At 40.0% G+C, this 22,362-nt stretch overlaps 1 protein-coding gene across 1 annotated transcript in view; it reads right to left on the minus strand.

The window, feature by feature from the left end:
• Positions 1–390: 390 nt before the first annotated feature.
• Positions 391–22,362, minus strand: part of LOC103515566 (attractin) — a gene marked incomplete at its 5' end in the record, with an annotated part of 30,231 nt that continues 8,259 nt past the window's right edge. The window contains 25 exon segments of the mRNA XM_026828227.1: positions 391–656; positions 1,308–1,376; positions 1,510–1,565; positions 2,255–2,268; positions 2,840–3,095; positions 3,717–3,939; positions 5,434–5,529; positions 5,947–6,061; positions 6,609–6,961; positions 7,469–7,561; positions 8,394–8,552; positions 10,048–10,072; positions 10,406–10,476; positions 10,635–10,730; positions 11,616–11,789; positions 13,160–13,343; positions 13,975–14,029; positions 15,175–15,308; positions 16,336–16,501; positions 17,846–18,004; positions 19,027–19,037; positions 19,401–19,596; positions 20,004–20,139; positions 20,617–20,730; positions 21,188–21,396. Coding sequence (XP_026684028.1) covers positions 391–656; positions 1,308–1,376; positions 1,510–1,565; positions 2,255–2,268; positions 2,840–3,095; positions 3,717–3,939; positions 5,434–5,529; positions 5,947–6,061; positions 6,609–6,961; positions 7,469–7,561; positions 8,394–8,552; positions 10,048–10,072; positions 10,406–10,476; positions 10,635–10,730; positions 11,616–11,789; positions 13,160–13,343; positions 13,975–14,029; positions 15,175–15,308; positions 16,336–16,501; positions 17,846–18,004; positions 19,027–19,037; positions 19,401–19,596; positions 20,004–20,139; positions 20,617–20,730; positions 21,188–21,396 — 3,430 coding nt within the window.

Below are 22,362 nucleotides of genomic sequence, written 5' to 3' on the forward strand. Positions count from 1 at the left end.
CAGGTTAACATGCATGTTCTAAACACACTGATCCTGATGTTGACTGGATTTACGAGATAGTTTCCCATGTTTACCTCCATCTTGACCTTTGCCTGATGGATGTACAAGACTGGATGTCAACCTACATGTTAACATGCATGTTCTAAACACACTGGTCCGGATGTTGACTGGATTTACGAGATAGTTTCCCATGTTTACCTCCATCTTGACCTTTGCCTGATGGATCTACAAGACTGGATGTCAACCTACATGTTAACATGCATGTTCTAAACACACTGATCTGGATGTTGACTGGATTTACGAGATAGTTTCCTATGTTTACCTCCATCTTGTCCTTTGCCTGATGGATCTACAAGACTGGATGTCAACCTACGTGTTAACATGCATGTTCTAAACACACTGATCCGGATGTTGACTGGATGTAATATTCATTTTGCTCGGCACAGAACAGTGTATTGTAAAGTCGGCGTCAACATCATGTTTCGGCGGAACGTTACGGAAGTTAATCTGTGTGTAATACTGGTCTTCCCTCTTGCTGAGATTGAACGTGAACTGATAGTCTATGGTAAGATCGTAGAAACAGGATCCATGGTGCATAGGGTCACCAAGGTAGTGGTTAGCTGTGTCACACCGTTCACAATGATCCCCGATGATACCTTGGAATAGAATAGAATAGAATATATATGTAGAATAGAATAGAATGTGAACTGATAGTCTATGGTAAGATCGTAGAAACAGGATCCGTGGTGCATAGGGTCACCTAGGTAGTGGTTGGCCGTGTCACACCGTTCACAATGATCTCCGATGATACCTAGGAAGAAAAGATAAGTCAAAGGTCTCGGGTTCGATTCTCAGAGTAGAAAAGAAAAATGCACCTGATTCTACTGCGTCATATTTCTGGTGTTCTCGTGTTGACCCAGCACCTAAATAGGAAGTATCGCATATCTAATGAGAGACATATTACGGGATGGGCATGCTACGACACAGACCACAAGAGTCTAATGAAGCAATTGTTTCATTGCTACGATATAAAAACGGCGGTCAAACGCTCTTTTTTCTTCAGATTTATTGGGGGCCCAAAAAACGACATAATCCCTTTCCACACTTAGTGATAGAAGAAGTTCTTTAACAATAGTGGGTTGGGGTAACTTTGACACAAATGCTTTTCTGGGACACCAACTTTAAAGATCTCAAAAGACAATATGCTTGCGGATGATGACATACACATTGACTATAGAAGCAATATATTTCTAGATAAAACTGTAGTATTTCTGGCTCATACATAAAAAAGTAGTTTTTGAACTTACCTTTGGTAGTGCAGAAACATTTTCCATTCTCCGGGTTACACTTCTGTCCCTGTTCATTACAATCACACACTGGAACACAAGAGAGAAAGAAAAAGTTATCAATTAAATTTTAATTAATATATAATAATAATATAATAAATGCAGTTTCTTTGGGTTACCATATCACAACTTTTCCTTTGCCCGATGGATCGACTAGGCTTACTTTCCGTGTGGAGTTGTTGCCCAATGACACCAGAGCGGAAGCGAGAGCTAAACCCGCTGGAAAATGGGAAAATGCAAAATGATGATTAGTTTAGAATAAAATTGATAATACAGATTTATATCAAAATGAAAATTAAATAATATCTCAAATTCTTTGTGGTAAAGCAGAGCTTCTTCACAACTTTTGTGGATATCACACTAACACAGCAGTACTAAGTGTCTCCAATGCAATCAATTCCCATATTTCAATCATCTTTTTACACTGGTAATGCCGCCATTGGTCGCTACTCGATTAAAGTAGCTCCTCAGTTACCCCTTCATGTGAGTTTACAGAGAACTGCAATATAGTAACTATTTTGGTCTGATGATGAGAATCTGGGTATTCTCGAAAGCTCACCAAATATTACCACCAGTTGAATGTCGAATCTCAATTGTCTTGTAACTAGTAATGTTTACCACCACAATATAAAGAGGGGAAACAAGTAAATGACGTCATCATGAGTGATCAGAATTTCATTGATAACCCGTTGAAATATTTGCAATCGAAAAACGAGTACAAATTTTTGTCGATGGTGGTATTTGAACCCAGGACCTTCTGCATGGCAAGCAACCACTGGACCAACCGTGCCCCCGTAATCTCAAGTCACGTGAGCTCATGGGGAGTCAGAAAGATGTGATTCGAAGCTCTCCCATAATGTAGTCGGTGATTTCGTTCATGATAGAATCGATAGACACACTGCCCTCACGTCACGTGCGCTGTCTTCCCATAAGCTCACATGACGTGAGGGTAGTGTATTCCTAATTTAACGCTACCTACGGCGTGACCGGGAATTGAGCAGTTAGCGATATTTTTGAGGGCATACAAGCGTTTCAAATAAGAAAGACACAGCCTAGTTAGCTTAGTTGGTAGTGCGTCTGCCTTGTAAGCGCTAGGCCGCGGGTTCGATTCCCGCCCGGGGCGGATTTATCCTGTACAAGACTTGATGTCAACCTACATGTTAACATGCATGTTCTAAACACACTGGTCCGGATGTTGACTGGATTTACGAGATAGTTTCCCAGATTGTCCTAAACTTTTTGGACACATCAATTAATGGTAACCTCTGAAATTTCGCCAGGTGTCCCCTTCAAGGTCAACATGGTTGCGGGTTCGATTCCCGCCCGGGGCGGATTTTATCCTAAAAGGATAATGTTCGTTCTCGGAAAGGCTGACTTTCTCCTATCCTGACTTCTTTCTCTTTTCGCTTTGGGGAAGATAAGACCTTGGCACTTACAGTTTACAGTTCCCTCTATCAAATCTCTGAAAAAAGAAGAAAAAAAAATCTACTCACCCCTGCACCTCCACACCCGGAGCCCTTCTTCCTCTTCTTGGGCGGGAGGGGGGGCGGCGGCACACTGGTCGTTAGGGGCGCCGTGCCGCCGCTCGGGCTCAAATTCCGCCGCTCCACTTCCACCACAATGGACGCGAATGGACGACTCGCCATTTGTTCCATTTCGACAAATAGTCGCTGCCGGCGTCGGTAGAGGTCGTACTTCTGTTTGATTTTCCACAGAATGGCCGCTACGAGGAGTAGCAGAAGGAAACAGCTGTGAAACAGAGACGGGGTTTCATTTAGAGTGTTCAAAAAAAGACTTGACACCCCAGGAATCTCGAGAACCCTTTAAAATTCGGGAAAACGCTAAAACGAGTATTTCTTCATCTTTAAGGGGAACCTATTTTTAGGGGATCTCAATTTTCCGCAACTATCAGGGGCGGCCCCATGGGGGTCAACTTTAAATTTAAAATCAGGAACTCCGTACTTGTGATACATCATGTCAAAGGTCTTTATAAACGCAGCACTTCGATACAAGTTTGAGCTGTATCCGACAAACAGGGTCGGAGTCATGGCTTATTCAAATTTTCATGTTCCCATATTTTCCTGCCAATAGGGGAAGCACCAAAAATGAGAAATTCATATTGATTGGTGATTTGTGCTTCAAATGGTGGTACACATATTCTATTTTATCCAATATAATTCTATTCTATCCAATATAATTCTGAGGCTGCGAGGGAGCCGGTACAAGGCCAGAAGTTTGAACTTGGAAGATGGAACAGGGGTTCCCTAGTGTGATGTTTTCTGGAGATGTTTCTTTTTTTTATGCACAAATGTTTTTATTAATAAAGTCTACTTATATATACATAAAAAAATTCTATTCTATTCTACTTACGATGAGAATGTAATGAAGAATTGCTGTAGGTTGAGTTTGGGATATTGAGAGAAGCTAATAGATATCCATAGGGGAGCCTTGAAGTCATATACATAGACAAAGAATGTGGTGAGGGTGATATTGTCTTCGACTCCGAATTTGTGTTCAGATTTCAGGAAGCGGGTTTTGAACAGCGTACTGGTACAGTTCTGCCCGGTCACGATCGCTTTCTCTGGACTTGTAGCTGAAATAGAAACAGAAGAGAGTCTGTCTTAAGGTGTGTCTAAGCATATTCGCCTGCAAAACCAAACCTATAAAAATTATGTAGAGTCTATTAAAGGTGTGTCGAAACATAGTCGACCGGCCGTCGATCGACGTAATAGATCTATGTTGTCGAGGCAGTATTGACGGTTTGATGTCGGTCTACGGTTGGTCAGCTATGTGTGGACACACTTTTAGGCGATAATTTCACCCTGTGTTTTGTAAAAGATCAGTAGTTATGTAAAAGATCAGTTGTTAAATTCGAATGTTCAAAGCTCCTAAAAGAGAAGTAGGTATTGAGTCTCTTCTCGCCCATGTGATGAGGAACATGCTAGCTAAGGGATGGGCATGCTACGACACAAACCACACGAGTCTAAGAACGCGTCCACAACGGAAAACCGACCATCGACCCTACCCTAATACCTACCCAAGAGAAAATAAACAAACCATGCTAATGAATAGAAGCGTCCTCAACGGAGCACTGACCATAGTACTGACCCTCGCAGAAAATCAAGAAATTGAGCTGAGTATTTTTCCTGCGATGGTCTCGACAAGGATCCATGGTCTATGGTCGCCTTTGTGGCCGCGCACTAATATAGCAGTTTTATAGCTACGAAATCAGTCCAGTGGTAACGCGCTTAGTCCAGTGGTAACGCGCTTGCTTGCCATGCAGAAGGTCCCGGGTTCGAATCCCACCATCGACAAAAATTTGTACTCGTTTTTAAAATAATAAAATTGATTTTGTAGATGAAAGAAATGAAGAAGAAAATAAAGCAGAGAAAGGAGAGAAGACGAAAAAGTCAAAGCAAAAGAACAGAGTGAGATTGATAGCGAGAGAAAACCAACAAAAGAAGAAAGTTGATTAAAGAAAGGAAGAAAGAAAGAAATAAGGCAAGGTAGAAAAGAGACCAGTGTAAAATTGAATGTATGAGAAGTAATGCAAAATAAAATGTGTAAAAATGGGAGTTCCCATGGGGGAGAAAATCTTTAGTATGACTGGAATTTATTCCATTGATTTTTAGCCCGTCCTTCATTTAATATTACGATAGTAATAATAAAAGGTATAGGGACGGGCTATTGTAATATCTAAAATATTGATCCATACCTTACAACATCAAAAACTAATACACATCAAAAAATATGGAGTTACTTCAATGTCAAATGGAGTTCATTTTGCCCTCTGAGAAAAAAATGCAAGGAAAAATAAAGTCCAAAATCTCTAAGAGGCATACTACGGGATGGGCATGCTACGACACAGACCACATGCGTCCAATGTAGCAATGTTAACATGCATGTTCTAAACACACTGATCCGGATGTTGACTGGATTTACGAGATAGTTTCCCATGTTTACCTCCATCTTGACCTTTGCCTGATGGATCTACAAGACTGGATGTCAACCTACATGTTAACATGCATGTTCTAAACACACTGATCCGGATGTTGACTGGATTTACGAGATAGTTTCCCATGTTTACCTCCATCTTGTCCTTTGCCCGATGGATCGACTAGGCTTACTTTCCGTGTGGAGTTGTTGCCCAATGACACCAGAGCGGAAGCGAGAGCTAAACCCGCTGGAAAATGGGAAAATGCAAAATGATGATTAGTTTAGAATAAAATTGATAATACAGATTTATATCAAAATGAAAATTAAATAATATCTCAAATTCTTTGTGGTAAAGCAGAGCTTCTTCACAACTTTTGTGGATATCACACTAACACAGCAGTACTAAGTGTCTCCAATGCAATCAATTCCCATATTTCAATCATCTTTTTACACTGGTAATGCCGCCATTGGTCGCTACTCGATTAAAGTAGCTCCTCAGTTACCCCTTCATGTGAGTTTACGGAGAACTGCAATATAGGTAACTAGTAATGTTTACCACCACAATATAAAGAGGGGAAACAAGTAAATGACGTCATCATGAGTGATCAGAATTTCATTGCCTCTTTCGGGGATCGAACCCTCGCCTGTACATAAGTGTACTTACCGGATTGGCCGCTAGGTGTGTAAGGGTTGCCCCCTGTTGGAAGTCTAATAAGGAGAGATAGTACAGCCGCCCTGTTACCAGTACAGGGCTCTAGAGCTATTGGACTTGGAGAGTCCTGAAAATAGTAGAATAGAATAGAACAGATTATAGTAGAATAGAATAGATTATAGTCGAATAGAATAGAATTTAAGAGCAAAATATATCTAGGTTTAATAATTATTAATTATTTTTTCTTTTGCCCCTGTAAAATTAACTATTATCATTATAAACACGGTATCCAAAAAGTCCGTCCCTTATACCTTTTTATTACTATTGTAATAATAAAGGAAGGACGGACTAAAAAACGGGACATTCAAATATCTGGAAAAATAATAAACATACAAAAGTCGTGTTTTAGCAGATTGTCCTAAACTTTTTGGACACATCAATTAATGGTAACCTCTGAAATTTCGCCAGGTGTCCCCTTCAAGGTCAACATGGTTGCGGGTTCCCGCCTGGGGCGGATTTTATCCTAAAAGGATAATGTTCGTTTTTGGAAAGGCTGACTTTCTCCTATTCTGACTTCTTTCTCTTTTGGCTTTGGGGAAGATAAGACCTTGGAAATTACAATTTACAGTTCCCTCTATCAAACCTCTGAAAAAAAGAAAAAAAACTCTACTCACCCCTGCACCTCCACACCCGGAGCCCTTCTTCCTCTTCTTGGGCGGGAGGGGGGGCGGCGGCACACTGGTCGTTAGGGGCATAAAATAATAATAATAATAAATAATAATTATAACAATATCAAACTCACCATGACATTTCCCTCCATTGACCGCACTCCCATAGTATCCATTCTGACAGCGCTCGCAGTGCGCGCCCGCCGTCAGGTTTGCGCACGGCAGGCATGTGTTGGTGTTGGGCGCGCACGTGGCATGCCCGTTACACTGGCAGGCCGGGCATGTCGTGAAATACCAGGAGGCGGTCAGGCACTGCTCGGTAGAATACGGGCCTTGATTCCCGCCCGGCATGCAGACACCTGGGGGAGAAGGATTAGGAATGAACTGCGCCGCAGGGGAAATTTTCAAAAAAAGTAAAGTCAAAGAGCCCACACACAAAAAGCCCACTCTGAGGCTTCGATGTAGGGGCAAATGTGCCAAAGGATGGGTTAAGTTTTTACAAATCTACAAATGTCAAAGAGGGAATATTTAATATTTTCAAGAATTTTAATTGTGTTAATCATAAATACTTGTCACAATTACCGTTCCCCGCTGAATACACTACGCTAAAATTTATGACTTGTCTTGGACTCGAACCACCAACCTAAAGATCCATCCGCGCTAACCACTACACCACTGACATTTTAATACTATTTATAGCTTAACAGGAAAAAAGCTGAATAAACAACAGCATCGCAGACGAAATTTCTTGAAATTTTCCGGTCTACAATCTTCAGGCTTATTTATTGGACCAAAATTGGCTTTCACACTGATCGAATATTTTTTATGTATTTTTTTCCAGATTCGAACCCAGGACCCTGACTCACCTAGTCCAGTACCGGAACCGTCATCACACCAGCCACATTCTGGATCATCTCTGCACTCGCCACAACTCTTGTAGTAACTACATGCTGACTTGCCTGTCAACAGAACACAATGTTATGGAATTAGAGGCTAGAAAAGAGAAACTTGAAAATTATGGGACGGAAGTAGGTACCTACTTGAAAATCAGTAAGACCCCTTCAGTCAAATAAAATATGCAATATGCAGAAGGTCTATGAATATGAGGGGGAATGCGCCGCAGGCCCTTTTTCGGAAATAATTGATATTGAATTCGAATGTTTTTAATTTTTGAACGAATGACAAAATCCATGACTTTTCAAGGTATTCTTTGAATTTTCACGATTTTCCATGACTTTTTGGCCGATTTTCAGATTATATAACTTTTACAGGTTTTCCAGGTCGCGTATAAACCCTGCAACTGCTAAGGTAAAGGGACTCTATTCGCTACACCGTTCATACGGACATCGAACCCACATCCTTCAGACTACAAACCCAGCATAACTTACCAGGAAAAGTTCTACACTTGGCTTGCAGCATAGTCCACTCTCTACACTGTGCATTCGGGCATCGAACCCCCAACCTTCAGACTACGATCCCAGCATAACTTACCAGGAAAAGTTCTACACCTGGCTTGCACCGTGGTCCACTCTCTACACTGTGTATACGGGCATCGAACCCCCAACCTTCAGACTACAAACCCAGCACAACTTACCAGGAAAAGTTCTACACCTGGCTTGCACAGTGGTCCACTCTCTACTCTGTGGATACGGGCATCGAACCCACACTACGATCCCAGCATAACTTACCAGGAAAAGTTCTACATCTGGATTGCACCGTGGTCCATTCTCTACACTGTGGATACGGGCATCGATCCCCCAACCTTCTGACTACGATCCCAGCACAACTTACCAGGAAAAGTTCTACATCTGGCTTGCACAGTGGTCCACTCTCTACACTGTGCATACGGGAAAGTCGCTGTGTACGCATTCTTATCTATACACCTTTCTTCATTGTGACACCAAATACATTCCTCATTGGTACAATTCATACAGGAAGTCAACTGAGAACGGAATACGGGCCTTGATTCCCGCCCGGCATGCATACACCTGGGGGGAGAAGGATTAAGAATGAACTGCGCCGCAGGGGAAATTTTCAAAAAAGTAAAGTCAAAGAGTTTTTTTTTTTCAAGAGGTTTGACAGAGGGAGCTGTAACTGCTATGGTCTTATCGTCAAGACATCGAAGAGAGAAGGAAGACAGGATAGGAGAAAGCCAGCCGTTCCGAGAACGAACATTATCCCAGCAGGATAAAATCCGCCCCGGGCGACGCTTACAAGGCAGACGGACTACCAACTAAGCTAACTAGGCTGGCTGATATATGTTTTTGTGTAAAAGTTATAAAAATCAAATCACATATATCATGTTGCGAAGAATCGCTGTAACTTGGATTAGAGCAAGAAATTATCGAATTTGGTACTTACTTATATTGACTAGACTCATCGCTGGTGAGTAGTTTGTAGTCATATCCATGTATATCATAGCAGACTTCACTTGGTATATCCCATATGCATTTGATACCTGGCCGTACACTCAGACAGGATGTCATGCTTTTGAAACTGTTGCAAGATCCGGGCGTATATCTGGAATGATAGATGATAGAATATTACTTAAGTAACTGGTTAAACTAAACTACTTGTTTTTAAAAATAATTACCATATTAGTTTTTTTTTTCTTCTTTTCTAAATTCATAAGTTTAAGTATCTGAAGATTTATTTAGGTTGATAGATTAGAACAAGATAGGTATCCCATTGCTCTTAACTAAAAAAAAAAAAAAAAAAGGAGTACCTAAGTTTATTAATAAAGTCTACTTATATTTGTGGACCTATGAAAAAAATAAAATAAAATAAAATAGGTAAATAAAAATCTTATCATTAAGTACCGTCGGCGAAAACCAACAATTTCTATTCTGTTAAGTGCCCGGGCCAAAACTTTGAAGGAGCATATTTCAATCAGTGGTAATACGCTTGCCTGCTATAATAAGAAGGTTTTGGGTTCGATATCTGGAGGAGACGAAAAGTTTGGACTTGTGTTTCAATTGCAAATATTTCCACGGGTTACTTTCTAGCACTCTAATGTTTGACCAGCACTTCACTCATATTTCTGGACATGGTGGTCTTCACTTGACTGGAGTGGATTACGGACTAGTTATCCCCTATCTAATAGGCGTTAATAAACAAGACTACAGATAAAAGGACAGACGAGTTGATATATTTCGACCACTACTATGACCATCGTCCTTTTATCTGTAGTCTTGTTTATTAACGTCTATTAGATAGGGGACAGTCCGTAATCCACTCCAGTCAAGTGAAGACCATGTCCAGAAATATGTATGATATTGTACTTGACCATTATCTCAAACTAAACAAAATTGTTAAGCCAGCACTTCACTGACATTGTGTCTATCGAGAGACTTACTACAGGATGGATAATGGGCATGCTACGACACAGAACACACGAGTTCTACTTACCAGGTTCTCTTGTCTGGATGATACTTGTAGAAAGAACACGTCGGTGGACATACTATGGGCTCCTGAAAATATAGGGGACATGCTATGAGAACTAGATCTTCAGTGTGACACCAAATACATTCCTCATTGGTACAATTCATTCGCACCCATGAAATATCTTAACCCATTGCTCATTTAGCAAACACCTGAGAGCAGTCTAAAGACGCGTTTCATTCTTATTGGAACTCATCATTTAGACATAGCTAAGGTGCTGGCCAAGATTTCGGAAGTTGTATTTATACTTTCAGAGATGGAAAATTGTGAGAAAACGATAACCTGCGCGCGTTGCGTTTTTGTTTTTTAATGATGTTTCGAGTTGTTTTTTTCTTGTTGATTGTAGAGAGCGCCACACTCACCTCAGTGACTTCCGTGTTGTTGATCACACTCTTACACACCCCAGCATAGCTCCATGTACAGTGAATGAGCTCTCACTAATAAATCCCCAAAACACATAGATATCTACATTATCTAATGAGAGACATACATAGATACTACAGGATGGATAATGGGCATGCTACGACACAGAACACACGAGTTCTACTTACCAGGTTCTCTTGTCTGGATGATACTTGTAGAACTTATTACTAAGGGCAGCACCCGATGAGCTCTCACTAATAAAGCCCCCGAACACATAGATACATTGACTGAGTGGATCATATGCAGCACTGTGACCATAGCCACCTGAGAAATTAAAAATAATATAGAGTTACAAAATGGAGCGGGTTTACGGGGTCGAGCGGGTTTCGAACACAATCAAATGTCTTCTGACAGTTTCATTTGTCCACACCCGGTGGGTTTTTGAGTCAGCTATGTGTGATACATTCCTAGGGTGTATCATGCCCATGATTAATTCACCGGGTATGGAGTTGATATTCGACTACGAGATCCATCCTGCGAGGGGAGGGGAAAAGGACTCAATAGATCAGTTGCGCTTACTTGGGTGATGTTTCAAAGTCATAGAGCAGAAAAAATGAGGACCAACGGAATTTTTGAAAAGTTCACGCAACTTATTGCAGTCAGAAAAATTAATGTTCTTTATTTATTTACACGCTAAGCAGCAAGGCCATGTGTGAATTAATGTTCTTACATAATTTTTACCCAAACATAATGTTCTTAATTGAGCAGTTGTGTTTGGGTAAAAATTATGAATGAAAGATTTATTCCTACGTAAAAATGTTGTGAAAAATCAAAATCTGAGGTCAAACTCCAAGTAACTATAAAAGGTCGAAAATTCAATTTTTATTTGCCATTATACTGAAAAAGTTCAAAGGGTCAGAGGTCAGAGTTTAAGAAATGCGCACAATTAATGTGTTGCCTGCAAGGGAGCTTTGCTCGGGACAGTTGATGTGACGTCATCGCGAACGGGAGTGTATGTCGTGACGTCAGAGTTCAAGATTTACCGTTATTTTTTAAATCGATTTATCTCGGGATCTAAGAGTCGTAGAAGAAAAAGAAAAATGCCGTTGTTCCTCATTTTTTTCTGCTCTTTGACTTTGAAACATCACCCAAGTAAGCGCAACGGTACTGTTCTATTTGTCTCAGAATTTCACTGTGAAGGCTTTTTACCTTTGACAGGATACCCATTGGTGGTGACAATACTCCATTCACGTCGTCCAAAGTAATACTCCTGCACTGTGTTCAGATACCCGTAATCTGGACTATGACCGAATATGACCACCATTCGGATTTGGTTGTTTGATGTGACCAAAGTGGCGGTGTGACCTGCCGACTTGATTGGACCTGGGGAGGAGAAATTTCAACTTGGTTAAAATTGGAATTGGTAATAGCTGGGTCGCGGGTTCGATTCCCACTTAGGGATTTCCACCCAAGACGAACAGCTATATCTTAAATAGATAAGGCTTGTTCTAGTCTGGCTGGGTTGGTTAAACTTGGAATTGGTAATAATAATATAATAGAAGGCAACCACTAGGCGAGGTTAACGCCTTAGGCGTTCTCTACCACCTAACCCTTAGAGCTCTATTATTATGTGGTCAAATTCTCAAAACCAGGGAGAATACCAGCCTGAAATTTCCCTTGCTAAAGAAATAGCAAAGGTTGAGCGCGAAGGGCATCCACTCGCATTTTTTTGTAGCCAAAACCAAATGTCAGCACCAAGTAATCGTAATCACCCTAGGGCTGATTGAGAGGCTGTCGAAAAACGCCCACCCCGTCTGTACACGGGCAAAGGCGAAGAAGAGCAGGTAATAGCTATGTCGCGGGTTCGATTCCCACTTAGGGATTTCCACCCAAGACGAACAGCTATATCTTAAATAGATAAGGCTTGTTCTAGTCTGGCTGGGGAACTTTGACCAGGGAGGATACCAGCCTGAAATTTTCCCTTGCTAAAGAAATAGCAACGGTTGAGCGCGAAGGGCATCCACTCGCTATTTTTTGTAGCCAAAACCAAATGTCAGCACCAAGTAATCGTAATCACCCTAGGGCTGATTGAGAGGTTGACGAAAAACGCCGACCCCGTCTGTACACGGGCAAAGGCGAAGAAGAGGAAGAAGAATGAGATAAGGGTTGTCCTCTTAATGGCTGGCTTTTTTCTATCCTGCCCTCCTTCTCCGTGTGGAGTATAGATTTATCGGATTGATAGATATCAATGATTTAAAAAAAAAAAAAAAAAAAAAGAAAAGTACTTGAAAATCAGTAAGACCCCTTCAGTCAAATAAAATATGCAATATGCAGAAGGTCTATGAATATGAGGGGGAATGCGCCGCAGGCCCTTTTTCGGAAATAATTGATATTGAATTCGAATATTTTTAATTTTCGAACGAATGACAAAATCCATGACTTTTCAAGGTATTCTTTGAATTTTCACGATTTTCCATGACTTTTTGGCCGACTTTTTCCCCATCCGTGGCACAAGCTCCGGCTTTTACGGATGGGTATACCATTTGTTAACAATTTATTTTGATGAGAGAGTTGTTCTGAAAAACCAATAAATGGAAACTTATAAAATAAAATAAAAATAAATACAGGTTTTCCAGTTTTTTCAGGTCGCGTATAAACCCTGCAACTGCTAAGGTAAAGGGACTCTATTCGCTACACCGTTCATACGGACATCGAACCCACATCCTTCAGACTACAAACCCAGCATAACTTACCAGGAAAAGTTCTACACCTGGCTTGCACAGTGGTCCACTCTCTACACTGGGCATACGGAAATGTCGCTGTATACGCATTCTTATCTATACACCTTTCTTCATTGTGACACCAAATACATTCCTCATTGGTACAATTCATACAGGAAGTCAACTGGGAACACGTCGGTGGACATACTATGGGCTCCTGAAAATATAGGGGACATGCTATGAGAACTTTATCTTCATTAAGAAAAAATACCTATAACATACCATACAATTAATAATAATAACCTACCAGTCAATTTCTAGCATTTGAAAAGATTAGGGTCGACTGGATTGGAACACATCACATGCCTTCAGTTACACCCCATTTGTCTAGGTTTTCCTTGCCCTTAGGATCAATTAATTTCAAGAAAACATTTACTGATGAAAATTTGTAATGAAACAATAAGTTTAAAACCAACCAACCAACCAACCAACCAACCAACCAACCAACATATACATACATATCTTCATTATTATATTCAAAGGAAGGAATTTTCACCCATTCACACAAACTTGAAAGGTCACCTTAACCCATTCGCACCCATGAAATATCTTAACCCATTGCTCATTTAGCAAACACCTGAGAGCAGTCTAAGACGCGTTTCGTTCTTATTGGAACTTATCGTTTAGACATAGCTCTAAGGTGCTGGCCAAGATTTCGGAAGTTGTATTTATACTTTCAGAGATGGAAAGTTGTGAGGAAACGATAACCTGCGCGCGTTGCGTTTTTGTTTTTTAATGACGTTTCGAGTTGTTTTTTTGTTGCTGATTGTAGAGAGCGCCACACTCACCTCAGTGACTTCCGTGTTGTTGATCACACTCTTACACACCCCAGCATAGCTCCATGTACAGTGTCAGAAAAAACGAGGAACTAGGGAATTTTTCTTTTCCTTCTACGACTTCTAGATCCCGAGATAAACCGATTTAAAAAAATACCGGTAAATCGTGAACTCTGACGTCACGGCATGGTTGGCCAATTTCAGAGCAAGAAAACCTCGAGTACAAAAAAGACCCCAAGTCAATCAGTTTCTCTGAAAGATGATCATAGCTCTATGTCTACTTTTAGGGAGCCCAAGGGAGTTATACACTTCCAGTTGTCTACAATTCTTTAATATTTTTCGTATGTAGGTACATCTACAATTGAGGTTTTTTGAATAGAACGTGACTATCTGAGTAGCTGATGGTGGATTTCACCAACCTTCTTTCCAGCCTCAAACAGCCTGTTAGCTTATCAGCCCTGTTAAGCCAATACAAATTAAATGGGACTTAACTGGCTGTTAGCTTAACAGGGGTTCTAATGACTGAATAAATATTGGTGAAATCCACCATGAATCTAGATAACTAAGCATCTTTCCCTGTACACAAAAAGCCCATGGCTGAGGTGTAAAGCAACCCTAACCTTGAGGGAAAATGCTGTTCGAAAACATTAAGCTGTTGGTAGAATGGAACAACTTGTTCTAAGCTGACAGTCTAAATAAAACACTACTTATATTTGTAATGTTTTTTTCTTAAGCCAGATACTCATATGGATACCAACCATACAAAACGTAGCTTAACTTTAGTCACCAATCAGGAGCTGATGTATTCAATGAACTAAGCAACGGATTGAAGGGATCACAATATGTTCAATGTACCAGTATCCACTTCATTTGGACCAGTGAAGTTGAGCAACATTGGACATGGTTAATGTTCAGATGGGTGACCACATCTGAGTGATTGCACACTCAGGCTAGGTAAGTAAGGTTAATGTGAGTAGGTTGTCACTTAAATGTCTTTAATGTGAGTAGGTAGGTTGTCACTTAAATGTCTTTAATGTGAGTAGGTAGGTTGTCACTTAAATGTCTTTAATGTGAGTAGGTAGGTTGTCACTTAAGTAAATGTCTTTATTTAATGTGAGTACTTAGGTAGGTTGTCACTTAAATGTCTTTAATGTGAGTAGGTAGGTTGTCACTTAAATGTCTTTAATGTGAGTAGGTAGGTTGTCACTTAATGTACAGTGGGGTGAAGACATGCACGCCTGACAGGAATGGAACTGGGAGCACACCCATTGGTTCGGGTCGGACTTGGAACTCTCGTGGTGCGAGTGGAAACAGTGCTCCGTGCGTGACAAACTGCGAGATCCATCCTGCGAGGGGAGGGGGAAAAAGACTCAATGGAACAGTTGCGCTTACTTGGGTGATGTTTCAAAGTCACAGAGCAGGAAAAATGAGGACCAACGGAATTTTTCTTTTTCTTCTACGACTTCTAGATACCGAGATAAATCGATTTAAAATAATACCGGTAAATCGTGAAGTTTGACGTCACGGCATACGCTCCCGTAGGCGATGACGTCATAATTCATGACTCCCGCTATTGTTTGTGCGCAAGCGTTTCTGCGCATTTTGACATTAAGTCTGACGTCACAACTCTTTGAACTTTTTAATTAAAACGGTTTCTGCGCATTTTGACGTGAAGTCTGACGTCACAACTCTTTGAACTTTTTAATTAGAACGGCAATTGAAAATTGAATTTTCGACCTTTTAAAGTTACTTTTTTGGAGTTTTGACCTCAGATTTGGATTTTTCACGTCTTTTTACGTAGGAATCGACCTTTTATTAATAATATTTTCCCAATTGCAACTCCTCCATTAAAAACACACACCCAATGCTAGGAGGAAGAAGGAAGAAGAAAAAAAAAAAAAAAACCTTTCGCATCACACAAAAAGCCCACTCCGAAGCTTAGGTCCAGAGGCAAACAGCCCTAAAAGGTGGGGTTATTATTTTTAAGCTTCAATGAAGGCATATTCTTTTACATCCATGGCCATCCGAGAACGAAAAAAAAAGTTAGGTCAGAAAATTTCCGCCCTGGCCAGGATTCGAACTCAGCACCTCGCACCTCCATGTTGAGAGTCCACGACATCGTCCTGGTCCTTGTAAGCGCTAGTCCTTGTCCTCCTTGTAGGCACTAGGTCGCGGGTTCGATTCCCGCCCGGGGCGGATTTTCATCCTAAACAGAAAAGCTTCGTTCTCGGAAAGGCTGGCTTCCTGCTATACCGTCTTCCTTCTCTCTTCGCTTTCGGGACGGTAAGACCTCAGCAGTTACAGTTCCCTCGATCAGACCTTTTGAAAAAAAACATACCCTCAGCCCGGGGGTGACCAAACCCAGCTCCTTACCTTACAGTAGGTTTCCTGGTCCGCGCTCACCGCCAGGATACACTGGTTCGACTCCGGGCACCAGCCACAATTAAACGAGGTAGAAGCGCAGGACACACAATCCTGCAGACTAGAACAGAGCTGCGTCTGCGTGAACACAGCAGACCGCGGCCTTTCTGGACATTTTCTGGGAAAACAAAACATTAAAATGAAAATTTTTTGGCCATTAAAAATTGACTTGACAATGGAGCTCTAACCACATAATAACGGATGTAAAAAAAAGTGTTTCACCGCCGTTTTTATTTCGTACCAACAAGATACATTAGATGCTTGTGGTCTGTGTCGTAGCATGCCCATCCCGTAGACACATGTCCCTCATCAGATGAGCGAAGAGACACAGTACTTCTTTTTAGGTGCTGAGTCAATATGACAACACCAGAAAGTAACCTGTTCAAATATTTGTAGACTAGAAAAAAGAGTACAAATTTTTGTCGATGGTGGACATCGAACCTTCCGAAGTTTAATAGAGCATCAATTAAGAGGTACTCTATTAAACTGTTGGTATACTGGCACAACTTGTTCTAAGCTGACTCTCTAAATAAAATACTACCTATACTTCTAAATATATTCAGGGATTGTAATGCGTGTCACAAATACCGTTAACCGTTTAATACACACCGCTGAATTTTATGACTGAACTTTGACTCGAACCACCAACCTCCAGATCCAGAGTCCACCGTGCTAACCACTACACCACTGAGGTTGGTCTATTACACATTTTTAATCTTATTTAATACTCGACAGGAAAAAAAAAAGTTGAATGAACAGTATTGCAGGCGGAATTTGATAAAATGTTTGGTCTACAATCTTCAGGCCATTCATTGGACAGTGGCTATCATAATAATTAGATCTTTTTATTTGATTTTTTAAAAGTTTTGGTCTACAATCTTTAGGACATATAATGGACATTATTGACTTTCACTCTATTTTTTCTTTTTTTTTTTTTTTTTTTTTTTTTTTATTTTAATTTGAAGTGTTTCACCGCCGTTTTTATTTCGTACCAACAAGATACATTAGATGCTTGTGGTCTGTGTCGTAGCATGCCCATCCCGTAGACATATGTCCCTCATCAGAATATCAGATGAGCGAAGAGACACAATACTTCCTTTTTAAGTGCTGAGTCAATACGACAACACCAGAAAGTAACCTGTTCAAATATTTGTAGACTAGAAAAAAGAGTACAAATTTTTGTCGATGGTGGACATCGAACCTTCCGCATGGCAAGCAAGCGCGTTAAAACTGGGCTTATTTCGAAGAAAATTGATATATGTTTTTGTGTAAAAGTTATAAAAATCAAATCAAGGAGCGCGGCAGCGCTCCGCCCCGCCAAGTCAAAAAAGTTTGACCGCGCTACTAGAGATATTATACGCGACAGGGAAAGTAGCCGTTTTCAGGTCATATAATTATATCATGTTGCGAAGAATCGCTGTAACTTGGATTGGAGTAAGAAATTATCGAATTTGGTACTCACTTATATTGACTAGACTCATCGCTGGTGAGTAGTTTGTAGTCATATCCATGTATATCATAGCAGACTTCACTGGGTATATCCCATATGCATTTGATACCTGGCCGTACACTCAGACAAGATGTCATGCTTTTGAAACTGTTGCAAGATCCGGGCGTATATCTGAAATGATAGATGATAGAATATTACTTAAGTAACTGGTTAAACTAAACTATTAGTTTTTAAAAATAATTAGCGAAGAAAATGAACTACTAAACGAAACAAAACTACTAGCCGTTCCGACTTTTGATTGCAAATGTTTCAAATTTATCATCAACGGGTTGATTTCTAAAGTTGTCAGCATCCGAATTTCACACCAGAATAGGCAAAGAAAGCAGGAAACTGTTATTTTTAACTAGCCGATACCTGTGATGCCGATAGAGTTATTAAAGGAATGATTGAAGCCAAAAACACAAGAGGAAGACCACCACTGGACTACATCAAACAAATAATGGAGGATATGAGCGTCACAACCTACTATGATCTCAAGAGGAAGGCAGAAGACAGCAGAAAAAATTTACTAGGGATTTTTTTTTCCTTCTACGACTTCTAGATTCCGAGATAAGCCGATTTAAAAAATACCGATTTAAAATCTTAAACTCTGACACTGACGTCACGGCATGGTTGGCCAATTTCAGAGCAAGAAAACCTCAAGTCCAAAAAAGACCCCAAGTCAATCAGTTTCTCTGAAAGATGATCAAAGCTCTATGACTTATATGACTTTTTTATCTACGGTGGAGTCCAACACATGCAACCGCACATTGGACTCCACTTACACTTAACATATTTTTTTACAAAGTAGGTACGTTTGGCACATTCACTCAGGAAGTTTCGTTTTTGGATCGTGTTTCTGGCACATCCACTAATTTGTAATGCATACCAAGTATTACCATTAGATGTGAATTTGAGACATCCACTAATGTGATAGGTAAAAGAAAAAGATGATTGCCTCATTACAACCGGAGTCCAACACATGCAACCGCACATTGGACTCCACTTACACTTAACATATTTTTTTTACAAAGAAAATTAATGAACATACCATCCTTCATTTTCTTGTTTATATTTGTTTCAATAATTTTCTGCAAATTTATTTGTACAAATAAAATAAAAAAGTATTATTAAAAAAAAAAAAAAATGTCTACTCTCCACTAAGCTTTTAGGGAGCCCAAGGGATAGATTGAAGATTCTGTTACAATTCTTCCTTAGTCATCAAACCCGTCCGTGATTTTTTGTGTTTTCTGTTCAATGTAATCAGATTATATAGGTAGGTATGTTTTTATAGTATTATTTTACGTTTTGTGTGTATTTTTCTGTAACGCTGAAGATGCCTTCACCGGCGAAACTAGTCCATAAAATGAAAATGAAATAAAACCCAGAATATTTTACAAATAGTGAAGAAGTATATGTTTATCATTTCAACCTACCTAGCCCAAGGGAGTTATAGACTTCTAGTTGTCTACCATTCTTCAATATTTTTCGTATGTAGGTACATCTACAATATAAATCTCATAATTACCTGTACGGAAGACAAACTAGCCGAGAACCAATCGTCACACAGTACATCGTATGCCATCAGATCTCTGGAGTAACACTTAGCACCACTGCTGGAGGCCGAATCATTATGGGTATTGCCACCAAACACCAACATTATACCTCCCAACAGTGTGGCAGAGTGGAGGAATCGCGAGTGTGGTGAAGCCATGAGCAGAGTCCTGTGAAAAAAGGTAGATTATGTGATTAATATCTCAATAAAAAAAGTTAAAAATGGCAATAGCTGTAAAAAATAAAATGTGATGTTGTTTTCTGGAGATGTTTCTTTTTTTATGCACAAATGGTTTATTAATAAAGTCTACTTAATATATTTCGACCACTACTATGGCCATCGTTCTTTTATCTGTAGTCTTGTTTATTAACGTCTATTAGATAGGGGACAGTCCGTAATCCACTCCAGTCAAGTGAAGACCATGTCCAGAAATATGTATGATATTGAACTTGACCATTATCTCAAACTAAACAACATTGTTAAGCCAGCACTTCACTGACATTGTGTCTATCGAGAGACATACTACAGGATGGATAATGGGCATGCTACGACACAGAACACACGAGTTCTACTCACCAGGTTCTCTTGTCTGGATGATACTTGTAGAACTTATTACTAAGGGCAGCACCCGATGAGCTCTCACTAATAAATCCCCCGAACACATAGATACATTGACTGAGTGGATCATATGCAGCACTGTGACCATAGCCACCTGAGAAATTAAAAATAATATAGAGGTACAAAATGGAGCGGTTGTATTTGGGTAAAAATTATGAATGAAAGATTTATTCCTACGTAATATGTTGTGAAAAATCAAAATCTGAGGTCAAACTCCAAGTAACTATAAAAGGTCGAAAATTCAATTTTTATTTGCCGTTATACTGAAAAAGTTCAAAGGGTAGTGACGTCAGAGTTTAAGAAATGCGCACAATTAATGTGTTGCCTGCAAGGGAGCTTTGCTCGGGACAGTTGATGTGACGTCATCGCGAACGGGAGTGTATGCCGTGACGTCAGAGTTCAAGATTTACCGTTATTTTTTAAATCGATTTATCGCGGGATCTAAAAGTCGTAGAAGAAAAAGAAAAATGCCGTTGTTCCTCATTTTTTTCTGCTCTTTGACTTAGAAACTTCACCCAAGTAAGCGCAACTGTTCTATTTGTCTTAGAATTTCACTGTGAAGGCTTTTTACCTTTGACAGGATACCCGTTGGTGGTGACAATACTCCATTCACGTCGTCCAAAGTAATACTCCTGCACTGTGTTCAGATACCCGTAATCTGGACTATGACCGAATATATCCTGGACTATCCATATGTTGTTTATAAATGCAAAGGAATTAGCTATTAGGCCGTTTTTCATTGACTATGCATAAATATAGAATAGAATATACCTTGTTTATCCTGCTCTAATGAGACTAAAAAGTCCCTTTACCCCAGCAGTCTAAACAAAGTCTCGTTTATTTTATGGCTTTAATAACATAGTATAACCAAAGTTTAGAACAGTAGACCTTGCTTAATTTAGAAAGGAAAGAAATTTAAAAAGAAAGAAGAAAATATACTGTGTGTACTCACCACACATGCTCGTATTATGAGGACTAGAATGTTGACAGGGTGGTTCAAATTTGCCAAGGTCTTGTTTATTTTATGGGTTTAATATTAATAACACATAGAAGTTTAGACGAACCCAAAAGTTTAGACCTTGCTTAATTTAGAAAGGAAAGAAATTAAAAAAGAAAGAAGAAAATATACTGTGTGTACTCACCACACATGCTCGTATTATGAGGACTAGAATGTTGACAGGGTGGTTCAAATTTGACGGTGATGTTCTCCCAGGTCTTGGCGCTCGTGTCGAAGGCCCACACCTCATTGCACACCTCATGTACCGTGAGGCCGGTCTCAGGGGAGGTCTCGTGTTTGAGGCCCCCGTACATGTAAATCTTGTCTCCGTACAGCACCGATGAATGACCGTACCTGAGAGAAAAAACAATTTATATTTTCATCATAAAACAAAAATGACGCTGCCAAATTCATCAGCTGCAAAACACAGCATAGGGATAAACTAGAGAGAAACAATGAAAATATATTTAATGTACTGCTCTGATACAGAGTTGCCACACGACACAGTAGGTATTTAAAATCAATCAGTTGATATTTTTCTTCTTTTTCTGTAGGTATAGTTTTTCTCTGATATGAGAGACGGTGGGACAATTGGTCAGCAACATAATTGGTCAATGAAATCAAAAAGGGTCAGCCTAGTTAACTTGAAAGATAGATCGTCTGCCTTGTAAGCGCTACATCGCGGGTTCGATCCCCGCCCGAAGCGAACTTTATTCTACAGAGATAGGGTTCGTTCCCGGAACAGCTAGTTCCAAACTTTTCTCTGGACTACCTAAATCTGTTGGTCCCTCAAAAGGACACTCTTAAAATCTTCTGGCACTTACACTCGTATTTATGAACAAGAATGATCGTTCTTAGATCAGTCTCAAGTCAAAATTGACCAATCAAATGCCTTGAGACTATGCTTAGCACGAACTTAAGAGCCAGCATTTTGTTCATAAATATGGGTGTAAGTTTATATTATTAAAATTTTCAAGAGATTTGAGAGAAGGAACTGGAACTGCAAGGTCTTATCGTCCCAAAAGCTAAGGGTCCACACATAATCGACTGGTCATCGATCGATGTCGACTGTCACGTCCACACTGACTCGACAACATAGATTCACCTCGTCGATCGACGGCCGGTTGACTATGTTTGGAGAGATCTTTGGTTACCCCCGCTATCTGATAATGCCCAATACGCCATTGATCCGCGAATGCCAGTGTTCTTACACGTGTACACCGAATGTCAATATTAGTAGATAAACAATAAACAATGTAAATGCTATCACTATTGTAAGTATCGATGTCTCTAGAACACTGATTGAACAAGTCGCTGACC

The sequence above is a fragment of the Diaphorina citri genome, unplaced genomic scaffold, assembly GCF_000475195.1.
Source record: "Diaphorina citri unplaced genomic scaffold, Diaci psyllid genome assembly version 1.1 scaffold1371, whole genome shotgun sequence".
Lineage (NCBI taxonomy): Eukaryota > Metazoa > Arthropoda > Insecta > Hemiptera > Psyllidae > Diaphorina > Diaphorina citri.